This window comes from Lutzomyia longipalpis, chromosome 1 (genome assembly GCF_024334085.1).
Source record: "Lutzomyia longipalpis isolate SR_M1_2022 chromosome 1, ASM2433408v1".
Taxonomy (NCBI): domain Eukaryota; kingdom Metazoa; phylum Arthropoda; class Insecta; order Diptera; family Psychodidae; genus Lutzomyia; species Lutzomyia longipalpis.
The window spans coordinates 33575570-33599747 of record NC_074707.1 but is presented as its reverse complement, the minus strand read 5'-3'; the positions used below and the strand labels follow the sequence as shown (position 1 = coordinate 33599747).

Below are 24178 nucleotides of genomic sequence, written 5' to 3'. Positions count from 1 at the left end.
AAAAATCCGAATGAGTCATTCGTAGTACTCCCATAGGGAAACCAATCTATATATCTAGTGAAAGAGATTTTATCTGTGACCTTTTTGGTGGTACAGGGAGTTTAAAGAATTCCAGGAATTTCGGTTTAATTCTAATGAAACTACGAGACGAGGCGCCATCGTTTCGAATATTTATTGGTCACCATTGAGGGTCACGTGTTTATATAGGGAATATCTTATTGGTGTGATGTCTTCGTAATATTAGGCCTAATTTCATTGATAAAGGGAAATGTTTTATGAACGTTGTTCATTTACTTGATGATCTCAGAGAAATCCTTTTTAAATTCTTTGATGGTAGCCGATGGAAGTCTTGAAGAAGAAGAAAATTCATAAAGAACTATTGTATATAATATACCTATAATTAAAATATATATGAACAAGGTAATTGAGATTGAATTATTATGAAAAAAAACTGATTTTTAATTGAAAATAAATCAAATTTTTAAATGAATTGTAATTTAATGAATGTCACTTATTGGTTAATGAGAAAATATATTTCACTTAAATCACAATAATATATATAAGTAGGTACCTAAATATCTAATATAGGTAGTTAAGTAAAAGATACCAAAGCGTACTACCTACATGTATGTAGTATGTATGTACAATTTTCTGATTAGGGCGTTGTCTTTCTCAAATCCCGCCTCCCACTTATTCCGCTTTGTTGTTGCCTGAGTTACCGGTTTATTGGACAAGCGCTACATTTTTCAGTCAACTTGGGAACTCGAAGTTGGTTGGCTGTGGTGGAGATTAGTTTGAAAGAGTTGCTAAGTGAGTGCAGACGCTACTTTCGAGCGCTGTCGTTGTGCTTTGACAAATACATTGATTAAAAATTGATTTTTGATTGTACCACCCTGTGCAATACAAATGATTAATTTTATTTACAATTAATACTATTTATAAACAATACTGTGCAGTGTAAAGACTTTCACTAAGTTCTGACTATTGAATCATTGATATTTTATTAATTAAGAACAATAAATAGTGATTTTTAATATACATATGTGAATATTGTGAAATAAAATTTGATTCTTAAATATTTTTAGTGATATGTATTAGACATCATTTTGAATTTTTTTTAGAAGGTGTTTCATAAAATTATGTAAATTTTGATTAATCATTTAAAAGGTAAGAAATAGTTTGATATTGTGTTTTTATTTAAATTTTATTTACAAGTTTTCGTGTCGATTTATTATATACCTACATACTATGTGTTCAAATATTTTTTTCCTATATACTCATTTTTCTAACAGACATGAAAAAAACTCATCTTTAAATTCTATACTGATGGAAATATGTGTAATTTGAATTAATTAAAGAAACGTGCCGAATTAATTTTTATCCGAGAAGTTTTTCTTAAGGCAATATTCAAAGAAAAAATACAAATAAGAGAAAATTTAGGGCTCAAATCATTTTTAACTACAATTTATGAAGGTAATAATTTATAAAACATATTTAAAACATATTTTATTTGCTAAATTAAATTTAGCATTAAGTATACATAAATATATGTATGTAAGTATATATATTAAATTCCTTTGGAAGCATAATGTCTAATAATAAATGCGTTACTCCCTTCACTTGAAATGGAATCGATTTAAGCGGAGTTATGCAGTCGCAATAATATGCAAATGGTTATGGTGGATAAAATTGGTTTCCGAGCGGTAGAAGGTATATATCGTGGCGCAGAAAGCAAGAAAATCCTTTCAAGTCAGTTGTAATTGGTATTGATGTTCTGTTCATTTGATTCCACTTTACTTTTTTTCTTTCTTTCTTTTTTTTCCTTAAAAATCAGGAATAGTGATTATCTTACTTTCTGTGTCTCTCTTGATTCATTTCACAAAGTGATATTTTTTTTGGAAATGAGAAAATTGTGAAATCATTAGAATTGCAAAGTAATATCATTTGATCGATATTTTCTCTTTAATGTGAAAAAATGTTAATGTATGCAAACCAAATATATTAGCGCGGCGGCACAAATGTGTGAAGCGGCTAAAGACAGAAGAATCTCTGAACTGGTTCATTGAGTAAAGAATCATCTTATGTTTAAAACCTTTTTCCACTTTACATAGACGATGTGATCGTATGTCAAGCGTTTCCGCATCTTGTTCACGAAATGGTGGTCATTATTACTCAATCAGGACCCAAAGCCTCAACACAAAACACAGTCCCAAGCTTTTATTTCAACAATAAATTCCTAATAGGTGTTCCCTCACATCATCCAATTTTTCGCTTTTGATGCTTTGTATACGAAAAGGTTTAAACTCAAGTGTTAATCTCCTAATTTGACTGTCTTTATCTTGATCTTTAAAGATTCTTGCTTTTAAAACACCCTACGGGAATGTAAATGTGTAGGATAAAACAAAAAGGATCATAAATTCGTTACTAGAAAATGCATTGTTTGTTTTTCTTTATATAAATGAAATCAATAATCGATTATAATAATTATGATCTATAATATAACTCTTTTGATTTTAGTTAAAATGACGATTTTTATTTTTATTATATTATTATTTTTTAACTAAGGATCTCTTTACTTTCCACAAAGATTTCTGTGAAGTAAGAATGATAAGATGTATGACTTAAAAGCGAAGAAAATACAAGAAAAATTAAAAGCACTTTGTTATATATCTGGGTGCTTGTTTCATGCCTCCTAAGAGATTTTTAAACCAAGCAAAAATTTTCTAAATGTAAAAGCTCTACCAACGACATTATTAAACATAGAATTTCTAATGGAAATTCACTTTACCTGATGATGAGAAGACGAATAACTACTTGAATATTGAACGCACTTACTTTAAGAACCCTTATTGACAGAAGTTTCAGAACAAGTGTCAAGAAAAGGAGTTTAGTCACACGTGTGGAAAAATTCTGTACTCGAGACAATATTGGGACACGAAGAATTTTTTAGAGGATCAAATAAATTAATCGCCTAGAAACGCCGGCAAAGATTTTCCAAAAAACGCATAAAATTGCTTCGCAATAAAAGGCAAATTTTTGTTAGCTTTTCCCAGCAGATTCTTTGGTGATTTTTTTTTTGATTTTGATACTCTGTTCGACCAACCTTTTCCTAATTGTTCCTCGAATGATGATTTTTTCCACATATCGATAACTAAACTCCATTTGTCTTAATTATTTTATGGGAAATATTTCGCTCTATAAATTTGCTTTATATCTTGCTTTCTTCTTTCAATGGAAAATACTTTCTTGGCATATTTTCAAAAATGATGTGTCCAGTTACTAATTATTCCATAATGGGGACTGTTGTCACACCCTTGGGGCTAAAAGTTAATACGACTTTTCTTCACACACTACTAACAATTTTTTAACTTTTCTAACAGCAAAATTTTACTAATAAAAATGTAACTTTTAGCCTCGATTATGGAAAAAGTCCTCTGTTCTGGAGTTAAGTTTACATTTTACTTAAAAATAATTTTTTTAGGTTAATTGAATAATCAAAACCTGTATTACATATTAGATTTAATTTAAGTTTACTAATCTGACAGAAAAAAAATTAAATATAAAAGCTTTTGAAAAATCTCAATATAAAAAAACTCAATCAAAACTTTAAGAAGCTGTTTTAAATTCAGGATGTTCGATGAGATCAATGAGTAAGTGAGCAAATTAAAGAGATTGATGGTTAGTGATTTCAAAATTATCGCTGTGTGATTTTTTTCGCAGTGTAATAAGTAGCCCCGTCTTCGCCTAATACATATTTTGTCAAGATAAGGGAAAAAAATATTGCAGGCTCAAGCATCACCATTATCATCCACCCATATTATCTGAAGTGCTTCACCACATTTCATTTTTACCGGAATGTTTAAAGTTTTTAAAGAAGCACTTAAGAAAGAAACTCACTTTCACAGGATAGTTCTTATAGATTTTTCAATGAAAGTGAATTTATAAAATTAGATTTATTTTACATTTATATAATAATAATAATTTCATAAAATAAAAAAGAAACTCTTTAGATGCCTTTTGAAAAGTAATTCAACGTCAAATAATGTGAGTATGTAATGGGTATTAATTTTTAGCATAAGCCCTCATTCTATAATTCAAATTTAAGAGATTTAAAGAGATAGTTAATTTCTATAAATTCTTTTCAGTTACACATTTCTTTGATATTCAGATTTTCCTGTACATTATGTAGGTATTTTATTTATATGGATAAATATACGTTTTTAGTAGTACATACATTAGTGGAGGAGTACTTTGAAGTGAAATGTGAATAAATTAATTGAGGAAGAAACACACAAATTCAATAAAAATTTGTCTCAGCCGAATTCTTTTTGCGGTCCATTTGCTTCTTTTGGACGTTTCAATTCGAAGGTGGCAAAAATTGATTGGAGGTTCTTCTCCGCGGAATAATTGATACGACAATCACGCTTCGGCGGTAGAGGCATCAAAGCAGAACATAAACATGTGTGACATCATACACCCATTAGTCCGCAAGTGGTTCCACGACACCGACACTAGCCACAAAGCAACAACTTTAAAATCCACTGAGTGACCGCACAAACCATCTTGATTGCTTCGGTGGTGATCCTTTACTCTTTTTTTATTGAATGCTTTTTTTCTGGTGATTGAACGACTTGCTTTAGTCTTCTCTCCCTCTCAATGGTGCAAGAATATACAAAGGCGAGGATTCGAATTGGAGTCTACTCTCTAACCATCATCCTGCGCTCTGGTGTAGCTACATATCGACTCGGCGACATTAGGCTCATGAGTCCGGCGCCAAAACACTTTCGGTAGAAGCCACCTTTTCCTTCGGCAATCCCCAAGAGGGAACATTCTCTCAGTTTCTTTTATTACTTTGCTTGTTCTCTCTTTTCTCCACTCACAATTTATCCGATTTGGTATTTATTATGCATACGTGCTTGATTCAATTTAGATGTTTCACTTTGAGGAAGGAAGGACATTGTATTTTGTTAGTACCTACCATATATCTATGTTTGTACTTAATTTGCCTACATAGTATAATACAGCATTGGTATATTGATATAGTATACAGCATTGTCAAATTAATTTTTCGCTTTACTGATTTGTTTAAATTAATATCTTTTTCTTTCTATTTGAAAATTTTCTTTTAACAATTCACTAACAAATAATTTTTTGACCAATTTAAATTGAGAAAAATACCAACTAATTTTCCACCATTAATATTTTTTATTTACTACATCGCAGCTATATTTAATCGAATTTTAACATGATCTTATTCAATTTATTTATGCAATTTGGGAAGTGAAAATATAACTTTTTTTATCAATATCCTTATTTTCATTTATGTTGATCATATGTTCCGATAGCCACGTATGATTTTTATGTAGGACTGGGTTGGGCATTTCACCAGAAGGACCTCCTCACTATGGTTGACACTTTCCCAATTATGATGTAATTTATAGACTTCCACAAATTGTCTAGCGTCAAAATTAATTTCTTTGAAGTCGAACAGTCCCAACATATTTGGAGAAGTGTAACAATAGAGTGGTCGAATGAAATAAAAAAATATAAGAAAGAGATGCCAGGATTACTATATAGGAAAATAAATTCTAGGCGAGAAGTATAATGGTTTCAGCACATGGCATCTAGCTATTATTTTTGGTTGAGTTAGGAAAAAAATGGAAGAAAATTAAGTGATGAGTATTACATAGAGGGTGAGTGACTTTGTTGTGGAACCTCCTCTATATGAGGGCATGGGCCATGTACTAAACATATTAATCGGAGAAATATTTCTACGGTTTATGCTGTATTTATATTTTTCTATTACAGATGATGATTTCTAAACTTTTTTTTGGTGTTGCTATAACTATGAAGATTTATTTATTCCATTTCTGTAAACGTGTGTATTTAAATAAACACGAAACCAAACATTTATATACCAACATACAATATTTTGCGTGACATTATCAAATTTACCTTTCTGCTTATATTTACTTTTATGACTTTTATGCACCTTATATACATAAATGTAAATATATTAATATGCATACATAAAAGCAGGTTAACTCTCAAACTAAAATCAATTACATAATTTTTTTCTAAGCTTTCTTCATTTTTTTATGACACACATGCCAATCAAAGTTGGGAAAAATTAGTTTATATTGCTCATGGGCGGAGGGAATAGAGGAATTTTTATTTGTGAGAATTATAATTAATTCGTTAAATTTAATTCAAAAATTTAATTTTGAATTTGCAAATTAAATTTCTTAATGTTTCATGTAATGAATTTTTTTTTAGAAATGTTTCATTTTTATCTTTTCCCTAAAGAAAATACCACTGAGCTAGCTTTGAAATTTTGAATTAGGCGGGGGAACTCACAGAGTAATTAATTATGAAACCGACAAAATAGAATATATACAGTCTAATGGGTGGATTAAAGCATAGCACTTGAGTTGTATTTTTTTCCTACTTAAAAAAGAGACACAGCGCCCAAAAACCAGCACGAAAAAAAGCATAAAAGAATAATATGAAAATTGGTATATGTTGATATATATTTTTTATATGTCTCTGTATGATGTGACGGAAACTATAAACAGATCAGTTCGTCAAAAAGAAACTCTGAAATGAAACTTGAGATGCTTTTTTTTTATCTTGCTACCTGCTGATGTTAATCTCATTCAAAATCTTTAACACACAAGATATGTCAATTGAGTACACCGAAATAATATTCCCGTAACACTAGTAGTTTATAAGCAGGTATAATCTTTTAAAGAAAACAAAGCAAAAAAGCGATAAATAATTCATATAATGAGGTGTTAATGGCCACCGAAAATTATATACTGATAAGCATTGATAAATTAGGAAAAAACTCCCATAGAGCGCTGGCGACTGAAGGGCAGTAAATAGTATTTATAGGTTTGTAGAAGAGATGCATTTTAGAGACATAAAAATGCTCCTATTTATTCAAATACTTCTTTCATTTATTTTTTTCTAGTTTTTTGCGAGAAATATTTTTTTATAAAAATTAGGAAAAGTAATATTTCATAAAGGTGTTATTTTCCACATAAATGTTCTTTTAAATTTATCCATAGAAGTATTCTTTTAATAGAAATTTTATTGATTCAAGAAATACCTCCATTTCCTCATAATAAATCAATTTTAACTACATTAAAGTGTCACATAAAATATAAGTTATATAGGACTATACATAGTAAATAAGAAGCTTTTGTTTTATTCTTTGATGCCTAATGGCATAATAAATTGCACGAAATACTGCCTCAGTTCAATTTATTCAATGTCCATTTTCTTCTGAAATTAATATTGTGTTTGAATGATTGATCATTGGTATTAAAACGGAGATTGCCATTTTGATAGAGTAAAAGCTTAATATGTGATTAAAAATTCATACATCCTGTCTAAAGTGTTTCAGCCGATCCTTATATATTAAACATATATGTAGATATAAGGTATTATATTAAAATGCGATTCAACCCAACTGTATTATATTATGTTCCTTTAATAAATACCCACAAAGCTGAACTTGAAGGAGAGAAAGAAAGACATCTTTTTCGTGCTAATAAAAGAAACGAAAACAATAAGATGTTTTGTAAAGGTGCTTGCGTGCCTGGTGAAACGGGAGAAACATAGTTTTCTTGACTTTAAAAAATCGATCACTACCCAAATGATTACATTATTGCTTTAATCGTATCTCAAGTGTGGGAGTGTGTCCATTTGATGTTGCCGCTTCTTATTTTTTTTTAATCTCTTTAGTAAATGGAAAAAGAGAAGGAAAATTAATTAAATTTTACAATTAGTAAAAATTCATTAATTTTTCCTACATTCCTAAAGTGGCATTTAACAACATGCAATCCTTTCGTGAGCAACTTTAGAAAGAAGAAAATTCTACTTCCGAAGCTCCATCCTTTTCATCATTTAAGATAGTAAGAGAAAAATTAAATTAAAGGATTAGTTTATTTTAGAATTTAAGAAAAAGTAAGATTTTTTCAAATTCAATTGAATTAATATGTCTCTTGGGGGAAATAAGAAGGGATTTCAAGTAAAATCGACATATTTGTGGGCATTAATATAGACAAATTCGTGTACGTATACGCGAAATCTCAGTAGAGACATGTTTATCGAGCAAAAAATCGAATTTACTTTTTGAGTTCAAATTTGAAAACCTTGTGATCATAAATCAGTCAAAAATATTTTCTTATAAAAAAGTTGTATAGGTACCTAAATCCTTTTTTTGCGTGAGAAATAGTTCTAAACTTTTGTAAGAATGCATGATCTAAGTTAACCTAAAAAGTGTTGCTTATTTTCAGAACCTTTCAAAAACGAAACATTTTTATGCATAAAAAATTGAATCCATCCTTCGTATTGAAAACTTTATTTTTGAAAAAAAAGTAATACAATCAGATTAGGGTCATCCTATGCAATAGTTTGCAAATATTATGCACATAGTTATATTTATGTGCAAAATATAAATAAGTAGCTATAGGCTTCCGGTGTTCGTCAGAGGAAAATTCCCGCTCACCCAAGGAAAAGCAGCAATTTATGCCAAAGCTTTCGAGCCCAATTGTGGCTCTTCTTCAGTGGCTGAAAGGACACATTTATTTCAATACATTGAACATAAGTTTTTTACATAATTACATAATTTTACTCAAACAATTTTCAGAACATAAATCTTTCAGACAACTCCCTCCCACTCACTTTTGCTTGTTATTTTCTTGGGGATTGTCCTCCACTCTCGATGTTCTAACACTCATTAGGATTTTCCGCAGCTTTTTCCTTTTTCAATTTTCAAATTTTCTTTTTCACTCTTTGTTTGTACGTTTGTACAAACGTTTGTAATATGATTATGTTCTCATGATCATGTTCTTATGATTATAGATTTATGTTCTGAAAATTGTTTGAGTAAAATTATGTAATTATGTAAAAAACTTATGTTCAATGTATTGAAATAAATGTGTCCTTTCAGCCACTGAAGAAGAGCCACAATTGGGCTCGAAAGCTTTGGCATAAATTGCTGCTTTTCCTTGGGTGAGCGGGAATTTTCCTCTGACGAACACCGGAAGCCTATAGCAACATAAAAAATCTATACGTCAGAATAAGAAAGGAAATATAATACCCACATTTTTTCATTATTATAGCGGGTGAATGGAATAAAAAGCATTTTTATCTCCATCCCTAAAACCTCATCCATTAAAAACTCTTTTTTTCTCTCATGCAATCTTTCGCGATATTTATGTATATGCAAAAATAAGAATCGGTGATTTCTCCCAAGCAAAAGGTAGATCAAAGAGAATTCCTGCAAATAAATCAAATTGAAAGAAATCATTGCGCCTTATGTATGTATAATCCTCCACATATATATGCATGTGCTTTTATTTGAGTATATAAAAGAAAAGAGCCGACCATTTCATATAAGAATCTTTCTAGACGATTGGTTGGAGGCGCACCGCATATTTGTGGTGCAGAGAATTCTCCTCTTCGCTGGCGCCTTCGAGATAAAAGTTAATGGAAAGAATCTGTTTTATATTGAATATTCACCGACAGTAACATACACCAGCTCAATTGAGTTACTGGTAATCGGGTTCAGCAAGGGAATACCCTTAAGAACCTCTCCTCCCTCCTTAACATTTTTTTTATTCTCAGAAAGTTCCTCTTCTTGTGCTAACATTTCTTTTTATTTAAATTCAATAATGATCTTTGTATATATTTTCATGCATTCTTAGAACTCAAAACTATTGCAATTTTATGTGTAGGACAACAAGGTTTTGTAGTTGAAGTGGAAATGATATTATTGTGCCCTCAAATATTGCTGAGTGAGTTCGCAATATATTTTCCTGCATTAACGCCGACCTGGGATAAATTTTTAAAGTTATGAGTTGCCCACACACAATGGTGTAAGCTTGACGGAAATCAATTAATCTTGCACACCTCCGCTCTGCTTTCATTTACAACATCTTTCTCTACTCTTTCACTTAAAGTCCGTCGAGTGTTAAATTCAGAATTATCGTCATCACGTTCAATCGAAAAGTTCATCTATACTATGAATTCCAGTGATATGAAAGACACATAACTGCGTTTTTTATGAGTATAGATTATTACTTATTTTTCTCTAAACAATGTCTTGTGTTAGAATTCAACAATCAAAATAATTTTATTTTTAGAAAAATGTTCTAAAGCTTTCACAATTTCGTTTTTTTGTCTATGATATTTTGTTTATTACATAAGTAATTCTAAAATTATTTGCGCTTAAGATGTTGTAAAAAGTGTGATAGATTTTTTACACTCTTAATCATTTCTAAGCTCTATAGATCCAAAAACTAGGTGAAATTATAAAAAAAATAATATTTGCATTAAAAGAATTAAATTTATTAAAGGGGTCCTTCAAACTTTTGGTAAAAATTGCCTCTCAGTCAGATTAATATGTTAAAGAAGCATAAAAAATGCATTTCAGTACAAAGCTCGCGAAATTTTCACTTGCCAAAAAGTACTTTGAGCAAATGAACTTTCTTTAAATTTAAGGTTTTAATCTAACAAAATAATTTCCTTGAAAATTAATTTTTAACTCACCTGTGTTGATAAGAAAACTGTGAAAACTGGACTGATGGTATTGATCCATAAATCAAATTTTTTCAAAATTTCCCTTTCATCGTTGAGCAAAAAAAAATTAGAAAGGAGTTTATTCAGGCTAGTATGAAAGATGATCCTCTATCGCAGAACAATTTTAACCCATCTCATCTTGTAGGGGAACATAAAAAATAGAAGAATCGCGAGAGAAACTCCCCAATATCCACTGGGATCACATAGAAAAGTGCAGTGAAAGTACAGTCCGGGAAAACATAACCTCAATTTTGGAACACCATTGAAATGAATAGGAAGACCTTTTTTGTGTTCGACCAGCGTGGCATCGGGACCTCTTGAGCTTCTTTATAACCTTCCCAACCTTTCCTGCCTACCCGGATGAAGTTTTGAATGATTTTTGCTTCACTTCTGTCTTTCCGGACTTCCCGTTGTTGAGTTTTTATTCTCTTCTTGGAATGCTTTCTCTTGGATATGGGTTCAACAGCAGGGCGTTTCCTGGACTTGAGTGGACGTTTTGAATCTACGGGGGAAAGAAGATCTCGATCTGATTCCACTCTAACTTCCTCTTTGAAATATTCAGCATCTTCTTCATGGACACGTTAATTGTGAGAAACATATTCTGCAGCATCTGTGCCATAAGCTTCAGATGCTTCCCTTGGCCGGAAAAGCTGTTGAGCACCACAAGGGGAGCTGATTCGTAGGCTTTGTAATCATCATCATCATCATGTTTGGCCTCCTTTGGGCTGAAATTACATCCATAAGGATGAATCTACAAAAATGAGAGAGAAATTGAATTCTGGGGCCTTGCGGGAAGCTTCCCGGAAACTCACCTTGAACGTTAAAGTAGGCCCTCGGGAAGCTTTGTTACTTTACACAAAACTGTTGATTACAGTTCCAAGGGAAAGCACTCCAAGAGAAAAAAACTCAACAACGGGAAGTCCGGAAAGACAGAAGTGAAGCAAAAATCATTCAAAACTTCATCCGGGTAGGCAGGAAAGGTTGGGAAGGTTATAAAGAAGCTCAAGAGGTCCCGATGCCACGCTGGTCGAACACAAAAAAGGTCTTCCTATTCATTTCAATGGTGTTCCAAAATTGAGGTTATGTTTTCCCGGACTGTACTTTCACTGCACTTTTCTATGTGATCCCAGTGGATATTGGGGAGTTTCTCTCGCGATTCTTCTATTTTTTATGTTCCCCTACAAGATGAGATGGGTTAAAATTGTTCTGCGATAGAGGATCATCTTTCATACTAGCCTGAATAAACTCCTTTCCTGTCTTCGGAAAATCTTTTAAACCCTTTCGTGTTCTTTGGGTCATACGTATACCTAAACGTGAATCATTAATGTTTTCGAATGTTAATAAATTAAATTGTTTTTTTTTACAAATGCGTTGAATGAAAGTAGATGAGCCAAGAAAAATTTTTGGCATAGGTATACGTTTTTAGGAATGTAGGGACCCTAATTCGTGCTCATCTCAAGTTTGAGCCCGATCTGACGACTGCATTTTAGAGTGTACGCAGAAGCTGTGTTTCTTTGAAGAAAGAATCACAGCTAAAAACGTTCTGTCCTCAAAAAGAACAGCCATAAAATAAAAATTATGAAAAAATGATCGAATGTTTCTATGTTTGAAGCAGACGCGAAAGGGTTAAGTGTGCCTCTTAATTATTTATGGACAGGATCTATTCGCCCCTTTATAGGAGGACTAGTCTAATAGATTATGCTTATTTTTGACAATAAATGCCCTCACGGATTTTAGTTTAAAGAATTTAATTATTAATTCAATTTATTAATAAAAATCTCTACTGAAATTAGCAAGAATTCCACGACATTTCTCATGACCCTGTTCAATAAATATTTCTAAGTTTTCTTTCCTTATGCCATTACACTTAATGTTGATTTTTCTTTTAAAATTTTACTCTTTGACATTACAACGCCTTGAAATCGATTTACATTAAGAAAAAAATTAAGAGAAAAATGTTCAATTGAAAATGCAGTTATTAATTTAATAATTACACAGCAGAGAATATCCCACCTGACACATTTGCGTGGCAAAATTTGCATACTATTATGCAAAATAGTATTGTATATACATTTATTATTCGCATGTTATAAATAGCCAGTATGTGTGGTGGGCCAGATACATTAATACATACATATATCGTATATACCTACATATATACACCTTAATTTTACTGGCGTAGAAAGACGGGTGACTTCAAAAAAAGACTGCCGAAGCGCGTTTCGATGTAGTCACTTATTGGCTGGGAGACCGCAGGTCCCATAAATTACATCATGATTGAGACCCGTCGGCACATTTCAATGCAAAGCGTTTGATTTTCAACATTCTTTCTCAAAAATTTGTCATTCTTGGCCATAAACACGTTGATGAGAACAGATTGATGTTCTCAAACCTTTTTCACTTCCCCATATTAAGAGAATGGTCTTTACGTGTGAGAGGGAGAGGAAAAGTTGAGCCCGGCTGTTGGGACAGAAAGTCGCAATGTTTGTTGGAGATGTCGCTTTTTGGGCTCTTTTTTCGGAACAAAATAACTACAGACATATTCATAATGTGATGATGGTGTTGATGATCGTTCCGACTTTGACCCCATGCATTAGGGTACAGTAAAGGCGATTTCATTTTAATTGGTTCGGAAAGCTTTTAAGACTTTTTTTTTCTCCAACATATATAAATACTGAGATTTTTATTCACTCTTAAGTATTCATGAATTATTTATATGATTGTTTTCTAAATAACTTTTTTTCACCATTTGAATTTTTATTGCAGACACAAAGTGATGATTCCAGTTTGAGTGACTATTTCAATGTTAATGCCTAAAAGACTTTTTTTTTGTATTTTAATACGCATCTTTGCGAATCTCCTACTTTAGTGAAATTCGTAACATGATATGTCACATATAAAGCAAACTTTTCTCTCCTATAGATTGAGTCTTCAAAATGTTGCTGCTTCTTTTGCCACTCCATAAGATTTTGCGAAATTATCGTTTCGATATGCGATAATTTTTTGTTTTATATTTTGTCAGATAACACTTTTTTGAAGCCTTGGAAAATATCATCTTTACCAATATGTTTGAATTTGACATTTTGGATTTCCATTTATTGAATTTTTTATATCAATATATGCCATATATTATAATAAATGTTGATTCCATTGATTCAGTGCCTGACCGATGTTACTGAAGAAAGATTAAACTGTAGGGGAAGACGGCCTAATTCAGACCTTTAATAGTTTGAAAGAGAGAAAAGAAATTGAAAAACCTAATGTAAAAAATATCTTAGGGTGCTAACCGTTTTGAGTAAGTACGATTAACCCGATTAACCCAAATACGCTTACTCAGAAAATTCTTGTAATCTTCGCGAAATCTGTCTTAAAAATATTCTAGAAAAGTTAGTTCTAAATCAAAATTCTTAAAATTTCGTGAAAGAAGTAACAAAACATTTCTTTTAACTGAATCTGTTCTTCGTTTAACCAATCTAATATAATTTTCAAGAAAATAAAAACTTTTTTCTATTATTATGTTTACACACCTTACACACGCAAAGTAAAGAAAGTAAAACAAGTATAAGAACAAAGATCAAATATGGGTTCAAAGAATGTCCAAATTGAGCTATTCTCATCTACTTAATTTTCTTAAATTATTTCTTAAATTATTTCTTAAATTATTTCTTATATATATTTTTTTGAAATTAAATATTAACATCGATGTTAGAGATTATTCTTATATTTTTAGGATTAGGTAAGCACATGCAGTTACATTAAATTTGATAAAATTGCATCAAGAGATTTAAATATCGAAAATAGAAAAGCTTTTAGATAAAATCATGTCTGGAGTCGACAGTAAGATGAAATAGGTCTTATCTCCAACAGATAATGCTTCGTAGTAAGAACACCGCAATTTTCATTTCAAGTCAGTATATTAAGACGAAAAGGATTTCTTGAGACGCTGATTAATGAGACTAGTAATCAACCTATCAGCTTATGAAAATTTTCCCATGTTCGGCGTCTTACTTGGAAAAGCCCAAATCTTGAAAAAATTGGGAAACTCTCACAGTGGAGCACCAGTGTATATACATACATATATCTTGTTAAAATAAAAGTAGGTAGTTGAAGTGAGAATGAGAAACTAACTACTGACATTGATCCATAACAACTAAAAGATAATGTTATCGCGAATTTCCGGGAGTTCGCCAAAGACTATACAATTTTTCAACCACCATAAGGCACAATTCGTTTAAAGACTCAAATTTATGTATAAAAAAAATAGACATTTTGTTTCTATGAGGACTTGTGTTTTTTTTTCCTCGAATCGACCCTCATTTTGGTCACAAACTCCACAGAGAGAGAAAGAGAGACTGTAATAAAAAACAAACCATGTGATTGCCACTATAAATTTCAAACCATTGTCTTCAAATAGACCTTTTCAGTGACAAATAATAAGCCAAATGTGTTAAACAGGAAGGAAAAAAAGCACAATTATATATGCAATGGCGGTGATTCTAATACCCGCGTAAAGTTGTCGGACATGAAAATTGTAAAGATATAAGGTATCGCACATTTTACGCAACGTTGATTTAACATGTGCACAATCATCAATTAGGAATTTACGTTTTTATATCTTTGGCAGTTTAAACACGCACGAGCGAAACGAGTCTCTCGAATTAAGCTATTCAATAGATGCAAGAATATGATTGTTGATAAATAAACAAACTTATTCTTTTTTAATATTGCCCATGGTGTTAATTTATTACTCCATTTGATGAGTGTAATTCAGTTGTTAAGAGAAGTAAATCTAACTGGGATTAGATTTCATTGCAAAATGACTGTGTGTTTTATCTCACTGAGAAATAATTATTAACACACCGCAACTGCATTTTGTATTAATTTACGAGCTGTAGCTACTTCTTTTTTTGCCACCACAACATGCAAAGGTAAAGACTTATTTACTACTATTTGCTGTTAATTATCACAGCACTGACGAAAAAAAAAATAATAAAATGAACGAATAATCTTAAATAGAACACATAAAAGATAATTATTTTAATACGTACTAGTAATATAAAATCCTTCTAAATTAAAACTCTTATCCATGTGCGATTACATATTCAGCTTTCATCGAATAAAAGTAGCACTGAAAATAAAGTTTTTTTTTTTATCAACCTGTTCCGATTTAAGTAAATTTAATTATGTAGTATTTATCTACTTTTGATTTATTACATGTAGGTAAATTCTATACTCAACGGAATTAATGGAGTCACGCAGTTTTTTTTTGCATTGGCGGTGAAATTGACCAAAAATCAAACACCAAATATGGATACCTACCGCAGAAGTTATTATTTTCTTTAATTTTTCTTCATTTCCAAAAAAAATTCGACACTAATACCATCAATATGTTAATTCTGAAATTTGATCTGCCATCAAATTCAATGTAGTTTTTTTGCTTACTGCTGTAAAGAATTCCAAAGAAAAAATAATTAATTAATGTAGTCATTTTATTTGTAACAGGGTGTAATATATGAGGTGCTAACAAATTATAGAGGGTAATTTATTGTTACCCACCACGTCCAAAAATAGTATCAATTTACATCCTTTAGCCACAGACATCTGTCACCTAATGCGTGGTGAAGAATGTCTCAATCTCTACACACTTTCATTGATTCCATCATGTGCCACTGAATAACCGAGATTCTTCCTCATTTGTTTTAGGAATTCCTCAAACAACTCATGTTCCATTCGACGGCAGCTTACCCCGAGATGCCTTCGATGGCAGCCAGTGGAGGTCACAGTGCGGTGTCATTTCATCAATCGGCCAATGGATCAACAACAGCTCCGGTGTATGTTCCCTCAAGTCGGGCTATACCACCTTCACAGTATGCTCCCCATGGGAGCCCTTTTGCCGGTGCCACGCAAAACGGATGGCCAGCCGATGGATTTGCCTCCACCCACTCGCAATTGCCTCCGCAATTTTATGCACAGAACGCCATGATGATGAGCTCTTGGAGAGCATACGATCCCACCAGATTCCAAAGTACATCGCCGTATGGTGAGTGCAGCACCTATTTCTTTTCCAATGTACTTTATGCATATATTTATGTACATTTAGATCGCCATTTTAACTTCTTATTCACTCTCTATATCTATACTAATAATACACAGCTATATGTATATTTATGCTTTCGTATCGAGTGTTATAAAAAGATACTCATAGTACTGAAAGAACTGATGAAATAAAATTTCCTTTTTAAACTTTTTAACAGGATTATTATTTTATTTGTTTTTCAATACATTGTAGACTTATTTATTTTTAACATAAACATAATCAACGTAAAAAAATATTCTGAAATCAGAAAAGTCGAATAGATTCAGTTAAAAGAAGAGTTTTAGAACTTTTAAGGTGGAATTTCAAGAATTTTGGTCGAGAGTAGACTTTTCTAGACAGTGCTGAAGTAAGATTTTGTGAAAATTTCAAAAAAAAATCTTTGGAATGGGTCCTACGCTAGGCCCAAGAAATTTTTGAAATTCCAATAATTTGATCTCAGATTTCAAGGTTTTTAAGGATATCTTGTGCGTAGAATACTAACTAAATATCTAAAGTTAATCAGTTTGCAAGAGATATAAACTAGAAGGGATGCTTTAGAATAACATTAGATTTATTTTAATCATTGGATACTCTGATTCTAATCAAAAATCTGATCGTTAATGGTAAAATATTAAAATTTCATTAAAATCATTTAAATCAATTTTATTAAATGAAGTTAATTGTAAAGTCTTATGTAACAGATATACATAGCTATTTTGGCTAAAGGGACATGAATAGATCTCATGTGTAAGACAAACCAAAAACAATAAAATCAAAATTAAATGTAAGAGTGGCTTTAACTTATACACGGAAAGAAAAATTTGTTAGAAATTTGCACAAAAGTTTGTAAAATTTGGTCAAATGTAGTTAAATTTCTAAAACTATATCATTGTTGATAACTTTTGGTCATTTTTAACCACAAATGTGTATAAATTCACGAATTTATCTCATTTTAACTACATTTTGCTGAAAAGTTGTTATAAGTTGCTAAGAAAAAGAGAATCAGCGCGCTAATCTTCTGAAAACAGCGTTAACTACGCCGCACGTCAAAAGTTGTTATAAAATTGTATTTTACGCTGAATACCGATTTTTGAAAGCAAATATTCTCATTTTTTAAGTGGATAATTTCCATGAAATTGTTCCCAAAACTACCCACAAAATTGTGTAAAGGAGACGACCGGGACAAAAACAGTCAAGTTGTATAAATTCTTATCAGCAGGGAGAAATTGGCAATTGAAAATTTTTCACTGACTTTTTGCTCCGTCTCCCCTAGAATTTATCGAGTGTGTGTTAGTAAATCCAAGATCTATTCTACAAAAGAAAATTCAGACGAATTGCGTATCGTCTTATTTAGTTTAAATCTGTCACTAATTTATTACTTTTTCTGAAAAACCAAAGAATTTAGCGATTATCCTTAATAAATATTATTTTAATACATATTTTAAAAAAATTAGAATTATAATTTAAAAAAAATTACTTTTCTGAAAAATTATATCAATTTGATAATTTTAATAAGAGAATAATTTCTGCCATATTCATGATCTTTCACATCGGCAGCGCCATAAAAATAGCAAAAAAGCTTATAAAGAGACTTTTTTAACTTTTAATTTGGCTTTTTTTTCAATAATTTATATTTTGTTTGAGAAAAATTGTCCAATTATTTTTTTTAAATTTCATTTCTTGAAGAAAAAATCATTAAGTCTTTTTGCAAAAATATTTTACCGGTGAGAAATTACATAAAAGTTTACCAAAATAACACAAATTTATTCATGAAACCCAAATGTACGTTGAAATACAGAGAGGATAAAAGGAGATAAAATTTGGTTATCCGAACCAACATTTGTAGATAAATGCAATTTTTAACAACAAACGATATCTACATTTGACCAAATTTTAACAACTTTTTAGTGAGAACCTCATTTCAACTACATTTTGTTGAAATTTACATGGAAGCAAAGCAGCAGCAGTAACAACATTTAACAACATTTTAACAAATTTTTCTTTCCGTGTAAAGATATTTTAAAATGAGGCTCAAAGAAGTTTTTCCGTATCAATCATTCTCACTAAACAATTGTTCTGACAAAATCAGGTTCTAAATTACGTTCTTCTTGGTCTCATGAATTAAATTCATACATTTATTTCAGAAAGTTACAATGTTGATTGTTTTTTGTTTGGTCCTTTTGCAGACAGCGCACTTGATTACCAATTTGGCGAGGGTCGTGAATGTGTAAATTGCGGAGCAATATCCACACCATTATGGCGGAGAGATGGAACCGGTCACTATCTTTGCAATGCCTGTGGCCTTTATCACAAGATGAATGGAATGAATCGACCACTCATCAAGCCGAATAAGAGACTGGTAGGTATATATAATAACTCACATATGTATACACATTACACATATTTAAGCATTTCTCTCAATGAAATCTTTTGCCTCTTTCTCTCACATTATATAAATATACGGAAATTAAAATTAGTAGGAGAAATTTGCGATGTAGTGGGTCAACTTGTACATTAAATATAAATTTCTGTGTCCTTCCTGCTCCTAATGCTCAGTTTTTTATGTTCTTTCAAGCCACTTTGTTCCATTTGGGTTTTGCTTTAATAGAAAATATATTTTCATCATTTTTTTAATAAGAAAATGAAAAAAAAAATTAAAGAAAGCAATTTGATCATAATTTTATCGTTTAAAAAGTTAACTACTTAAAGATAATGAACTCCTGACCCCAATTTGTTTCTTTCTCTTACCAAAGAACGCACATTCGTTGAATTATCAAAAAAAAGTTTCCTCTTTTAAAATTAATTTTTCGCGAGAAAGATAGGTATCAAACACTACTACATTACCCCATTTTCCCCTAATGTGAAATACATAATGTTGTGTCTGTGATCATACTGTTCTCATAATTATTGCTCTTTTCCCACTGTTGCTATCGCAGACAGCTACCCGCCGACTCGGGCTGTGCTGCACGAATTGTGGCACAAGAACAACCACCCTGTGGCGACGGAATAACGACGGGGAGCCCGTTTGCAATGCATGTGGTCTCTATTACAAGCTACACGGAGTCAACCGTCCACTAGGTAATTGCTTCTTATCCATCCTGGCAATGTCCTTTGTGACACAAAGTAATGAGAATTTTTTTCATATAATATTTCTAGCAATGAGAAAAGATGGCATCCAAACGCGCAAACGGAAGCCGAAAAAGAACACATCATCGAGTGGTGTGAATTTGGGTGGAAAAGACGAATCTCATGATGGTAAGGATTTTTCTTTGTCTTACGATTTGCTCAATTTTCCGGCATTTTCACGTAACATGTCCTAATTGTGCGTCATTTAAGGGGTCTTGTGGGTCGTTTGATACAATTACATGTCTTTAGCAAGTGAATGTTTGAATTGAGAATAATTTTTTGTTTTATTTTCTTTATTTTAGATATAAAACCACCTGTGGGAGGAGGTATCTCCAATAACACCACCACCCTATCTCATTCGACTGATCGAAATTCCAATACAACAACAAAATCCCTGCAGTCTCACAGTACGAATAAGACGCATTTAATATCATCTGCATCACGAGGAGCTCTTCCGCATCACCACTCACCGCTGCATCATCCGCAGTCGTACAACCTCGCGACAAGCATGACGCCGACGTCGCATCAGAGCACCCATGCGGTTGCAAATCCCACCAGCTCCCCAATAGTCACAGCTGCCAAATACGATCTCACAACCCACCATGCCCAGTCAACGCCCAATGTGCACTCACCGCACACGGGGTACCTCCACAACAATCTGCCCGGATCCTTTGGGGCCGTTAAGACTGAGACGTCACCCACGAATTATGACTACATGAATAACTGCATCCAAAGTGGCTACTTTGGCGGTAGTTTTGGGGCGCATCTAGCTAATGCGCCCCCCAGTCACGGGGCCACCGAATTGGCCGGCTACCATCATCAGCACAATGTGATTCAGGCAGCTAAGCTGATGGCATCATCATAATGCAACCCCCGCATGGGTTTCACCGTGAGATCTCTAGGGCATGTGCAAAGGCAAACTGTTGGGCGCACCACATGCAAACTAAGCACCCGGGCTGAGGGAATATCGCCTTGCAAGAGAATATTATGTTAAAAAGTGTAAATGATAGTGCAAGTGTTATAAGAAAATATGTAGTATGTGCAGTGCAAACTTTCTCTGCACGGATGCAAATGCACTGCAGAGATGTTGCGGAACGCGATAGCACCAGTGCACACATACACCCCCTTAAAAAAAACCACTAAAATTAATATTTAAATAATGTTTCACCATCATTTTTCATACCGATGGTGCTATTATTTATTTTATTTCACCACACACACTCATTCTTCGAATGGAGGCAACTTTATATTTAACAAAACAGCATTTATTGTGATGAATAGAGTGAGTCCCAAGGGAAATTTATCGCCTTACATTTTCATCCTCATCCCGTTGGTAGGCATTTTGTAACGAATAGTGTCTGAATTACAAAGATATCAGTCGCCACTGGGTAAAATGTAAATTTTTCTTTAAACTAAAATTAGTTTAAGCGTTTTTTTATGTCTTTTATATAAGACTAAAGCTTATGAAAATTAATGAAAACCTGAGATACCTTATCGGCTTTTCATCTTCCTCTAGCATTTTCTGCTTCTCCTTAAGCTCTATTTTTTTATGAAAAAATTCAAGACTCCAATAAATTCAAACAAAAAGCGTTGAAACAATTCAACAAATCCAAAAGAAATTGAGTCAGAAAAACCAAAACATCCTTCTACTAAATGAGGTGAATAAAAAATTCATGTTTATGCAATATTCATATAAACTTTATATATTGATTTAATTATCTCGAAATTAATTTCTCCTGCAATAAGCTGTGAATTTCGGTATAACGTCTCGACGGTATCTTGAGCCTGAGAACCCTAAATTGGGCTGAAATTTCAAGTGATTCTCGTATTATGTATACATAGGTATATAGCTATGATAGCAATGAATTCAGTACACGAGCCTTCCAGTGAGACTAGAGCAGCGATTTTGTTCGTATTTATTGACAGTATATCTTCCTCCCTTCTTAATTAACAAAAACATTTAACACTGAAATATAATTCGGTTCAACCCTCGAAATGCAAAAGTCACACAATACTAGACAACAGAGAAAATTCTACGAAAAATGCGTAGGTGTGTTGGAATGAATAGAATCTAATCTAGAGGCAATGTATGAATAATTTCATGAATACGGAATTTTCCATCAGCAGAGAATCAAAATTCTTATTGGCTAAAATGATTAATTTGACTTTATTAGCTTTATTGTATTCTGTGGAAATTCAAATAAAACATAGAAAAGTTTTTGGAAATAGGCACTTAATTATTTTCTTTTCTTCTTCTTAAAACACGTTTAAATCACTTAAAAAATATTCATAAAACAGTGGCGATACTGACTGAATAATCAATATTATGAAGAATAACGTAATAAGTTTAAAAATATAAAAGCTCGTCCTTCTACCGCATCCATTCAACATGTTTGTGGGAATTTTATGCATCTTTTATGCACTTGAAGTCTTGACATAAATAGTGCAATCTCGTCAAACGACTAAATAAGCTATAATGAGCATATCTGGGGTAAACAATTTTAAAAATTATAAAAAACAGAGAGAGAGTAAGAAATAAGATGTAAAACTTTGGAGAGTCTTTGTAACAACTGGTCATGCAAAAGGAGGATGAAAAATCCGAATTTTTCATGCTTCCAGCAACATTTTGAATAATGTTATTTTTCAAAATATTTTTGGATAATTTTCATTCGTATTTTCATTAGAAAAAGTTATTTTTTCTTGAAATTTTGACTGACTCTTAGCCCCAGTTTTCCTTAAAGCTAAGAAGAAGCCTCAGCTAAAAGAATTTGCATTTATTAAAGAAAAAACAAATAAACTTGCTAAAAAACGCACCCACACTGTCTTGTTGCTTCCATAGCATAATTAAATTTAAAAAAAAAATTTGGAATGAATCCGTATCTTTAGCAAGTGGACACTGACTGTATGTATTTTAGTATGAAACAACATAAAATGTATGTACTGTATAATGTATTAAAGACGTTGCATATTATGTATTTGTCCAAGATTAAAAAAAATAAAGTTACAATCCATATAGCAAAATTATTCATGAAAAATGTAATTTTACTTTATAAAAAAAAATAATCATAAAACATTTTAGAATAAGAAGTACAAAAAGTTAAATATTGTATCAAAATGGTAAATTAATTTATGTAATAAGCTAAGTATCTAATAGGATTATTTTATTATTATATATTAGATTGTTATTGTGTATAAATTAATGAAGAAAAAAAAAGTCTACTACTAGTACACAATATAGAACGTGAATATAGTAATTCAGAAAAGAAATAAAACTGATATGAAGAAAAAGAATTTCACGCAACTGTTTCGGCTCTCTGTAAGCTCCGTCCCTCTTCGATTATATCCCCAATGATGTGCCTAAAGATACTCTTGAGGCCATTTGTGTAGAATGCCAGTCCTCGAAGGCAGATGATCAATTTGCCAAATCGCTGCCACTGACCCTCCTTCTGTATGGTGTATCGACCGAGGGCCAATAGAGCTCTGTCGGATATAAGCTCCAGTTGCAATGTTTCCTCGTTGTTTGTGCTGAATTCCCTGCGGCAGAGAATGAGGGTTTCCAGCAGATTTAGCTCAACGAGGTCAGCTTTCACGTTGAAACTATCAACGGCAACTTTGAGATCGTGGCAACTCTCAATGATGGATCGAATGTCAATTGACCAATGTGATGCCCGCAGGATGAAACACTCTGGCCACACAACCTGTAGAATGGAGCTTTGGAGGTGGCTGTCCAGATGCCGAAAATCCTCATTGCAACGTGCCTGTTTGATGCACGCAATCAGTATCTGTACCATGATTTGGTAGTGGAGGGTTATTTGTTGCTCAAGCGGTGATGATGGGAAGGGCGGTAATTGCTGGTGATTTATTTTTGTGGTGTTGCGCCTCTTCTCACTCGGTAGATTTCCAGTTAATTTCTTTGGTCTTCTCGGTCCTCGTTCCTCTTGAACAGCTATTATTGGTATAGGGCAGACGGGAGGTGGGTGGTTACGTCAGGGGGTGGTAAATGAGTGTGGGGGCGTACGAAAGAAATTCGTTACTATTAATCTGTGTTATTTAGATGGAGTGTAAGGCATTTAGATAAATTTAAGTTAATTTAGGCAAACCCGCAACGTTCATTCCAGCAGAAAAACATCTCTGGAGCCTGCAGTAGGGACACCAATTGCGACGTGCTTTATCAATAACACAATTTCCTTTTCCAGCTGGAAAAGAGGAAAATGCACACAGCTGTGAATGTGCGAAATGCATTTATGTGATTTTTGAAGAACGTGCAATTGTAAAATTGAATTTCCCATTTCACTTCACTTTTTCATTTTTTCTTTTAAATTTTCTTGATCATCACTGTTGATTTTTTTCTTTTCTTTGAAGGAAGTGAGCGGTATAATGACCCTT

General features: G+C 32.3%; 4 protein-coding genes across 4 annotated transcripts in view; 2 read left to right on the top strand and 2 right to left on the bottom strand.

Moving 5' to 3' along the window:
* Positions 1-24178, top strand: part of LOC129786050 (putative fatty acyl-CoA reductase CG5065) — an 824046-nt gene that overhangs the window by 76205 nt on the left and 723663 nt on the right. The window lies entirely within an intron of this gene.
* On the top strand, positions 789-22029 carry LOC129786092 (GATA-binding factor A-like). Its single transcript, XM_055820905.1, has 6 exons — positions 789-1167; positions 16294-16630; positions 18853-19025; positions 19603-19744; positions 19823-19921; positions 20095-22029. Exons 2-6 carry the CDS (start codon positions 16312-16314, stop codon positions 20655-20657), a joined length of 1296 nt encoding a protein of 431 aa, XP_055676880.1. The 5' UTR covers positions 789-1167; positions 16294-16311; the 3' UTR covers positions 20658-22029.
* Positions 11081-12853, bottom strand: LOC129788713 (protein Peter pan-like). The gene is made up of 3 exons (XM_055825036.1): positions 12765-12853; positions 11403-11439; positions 11081-11341 (listed from the first exon to the last, which is right to left on the bottom strand). The coding sequence occupies exons 1-3, from the start codon at positions 12851-12853 to the stop codon at positions 11093-11095; spliced, it is 375 nt and encodes a 124-aa protein (XP_055681011.1). The 3' UTR covers positions 11081-11092.
* Positions 23086-23905, bottom strand: LOC129788639 (uncharacterized). Its single transcript, XM_055824902.1, has 2 exons — positions 23893-23905; positions 23086-23738 (listed from the first exon to the last, which is right to left on the bottom strand). Exons 1-2 carry the CDS (start codon positions 23903-23905, stop codon positions 23086-23088), a joined length of 666 nt encoding a protein of 221 aa, XP_055680877.1.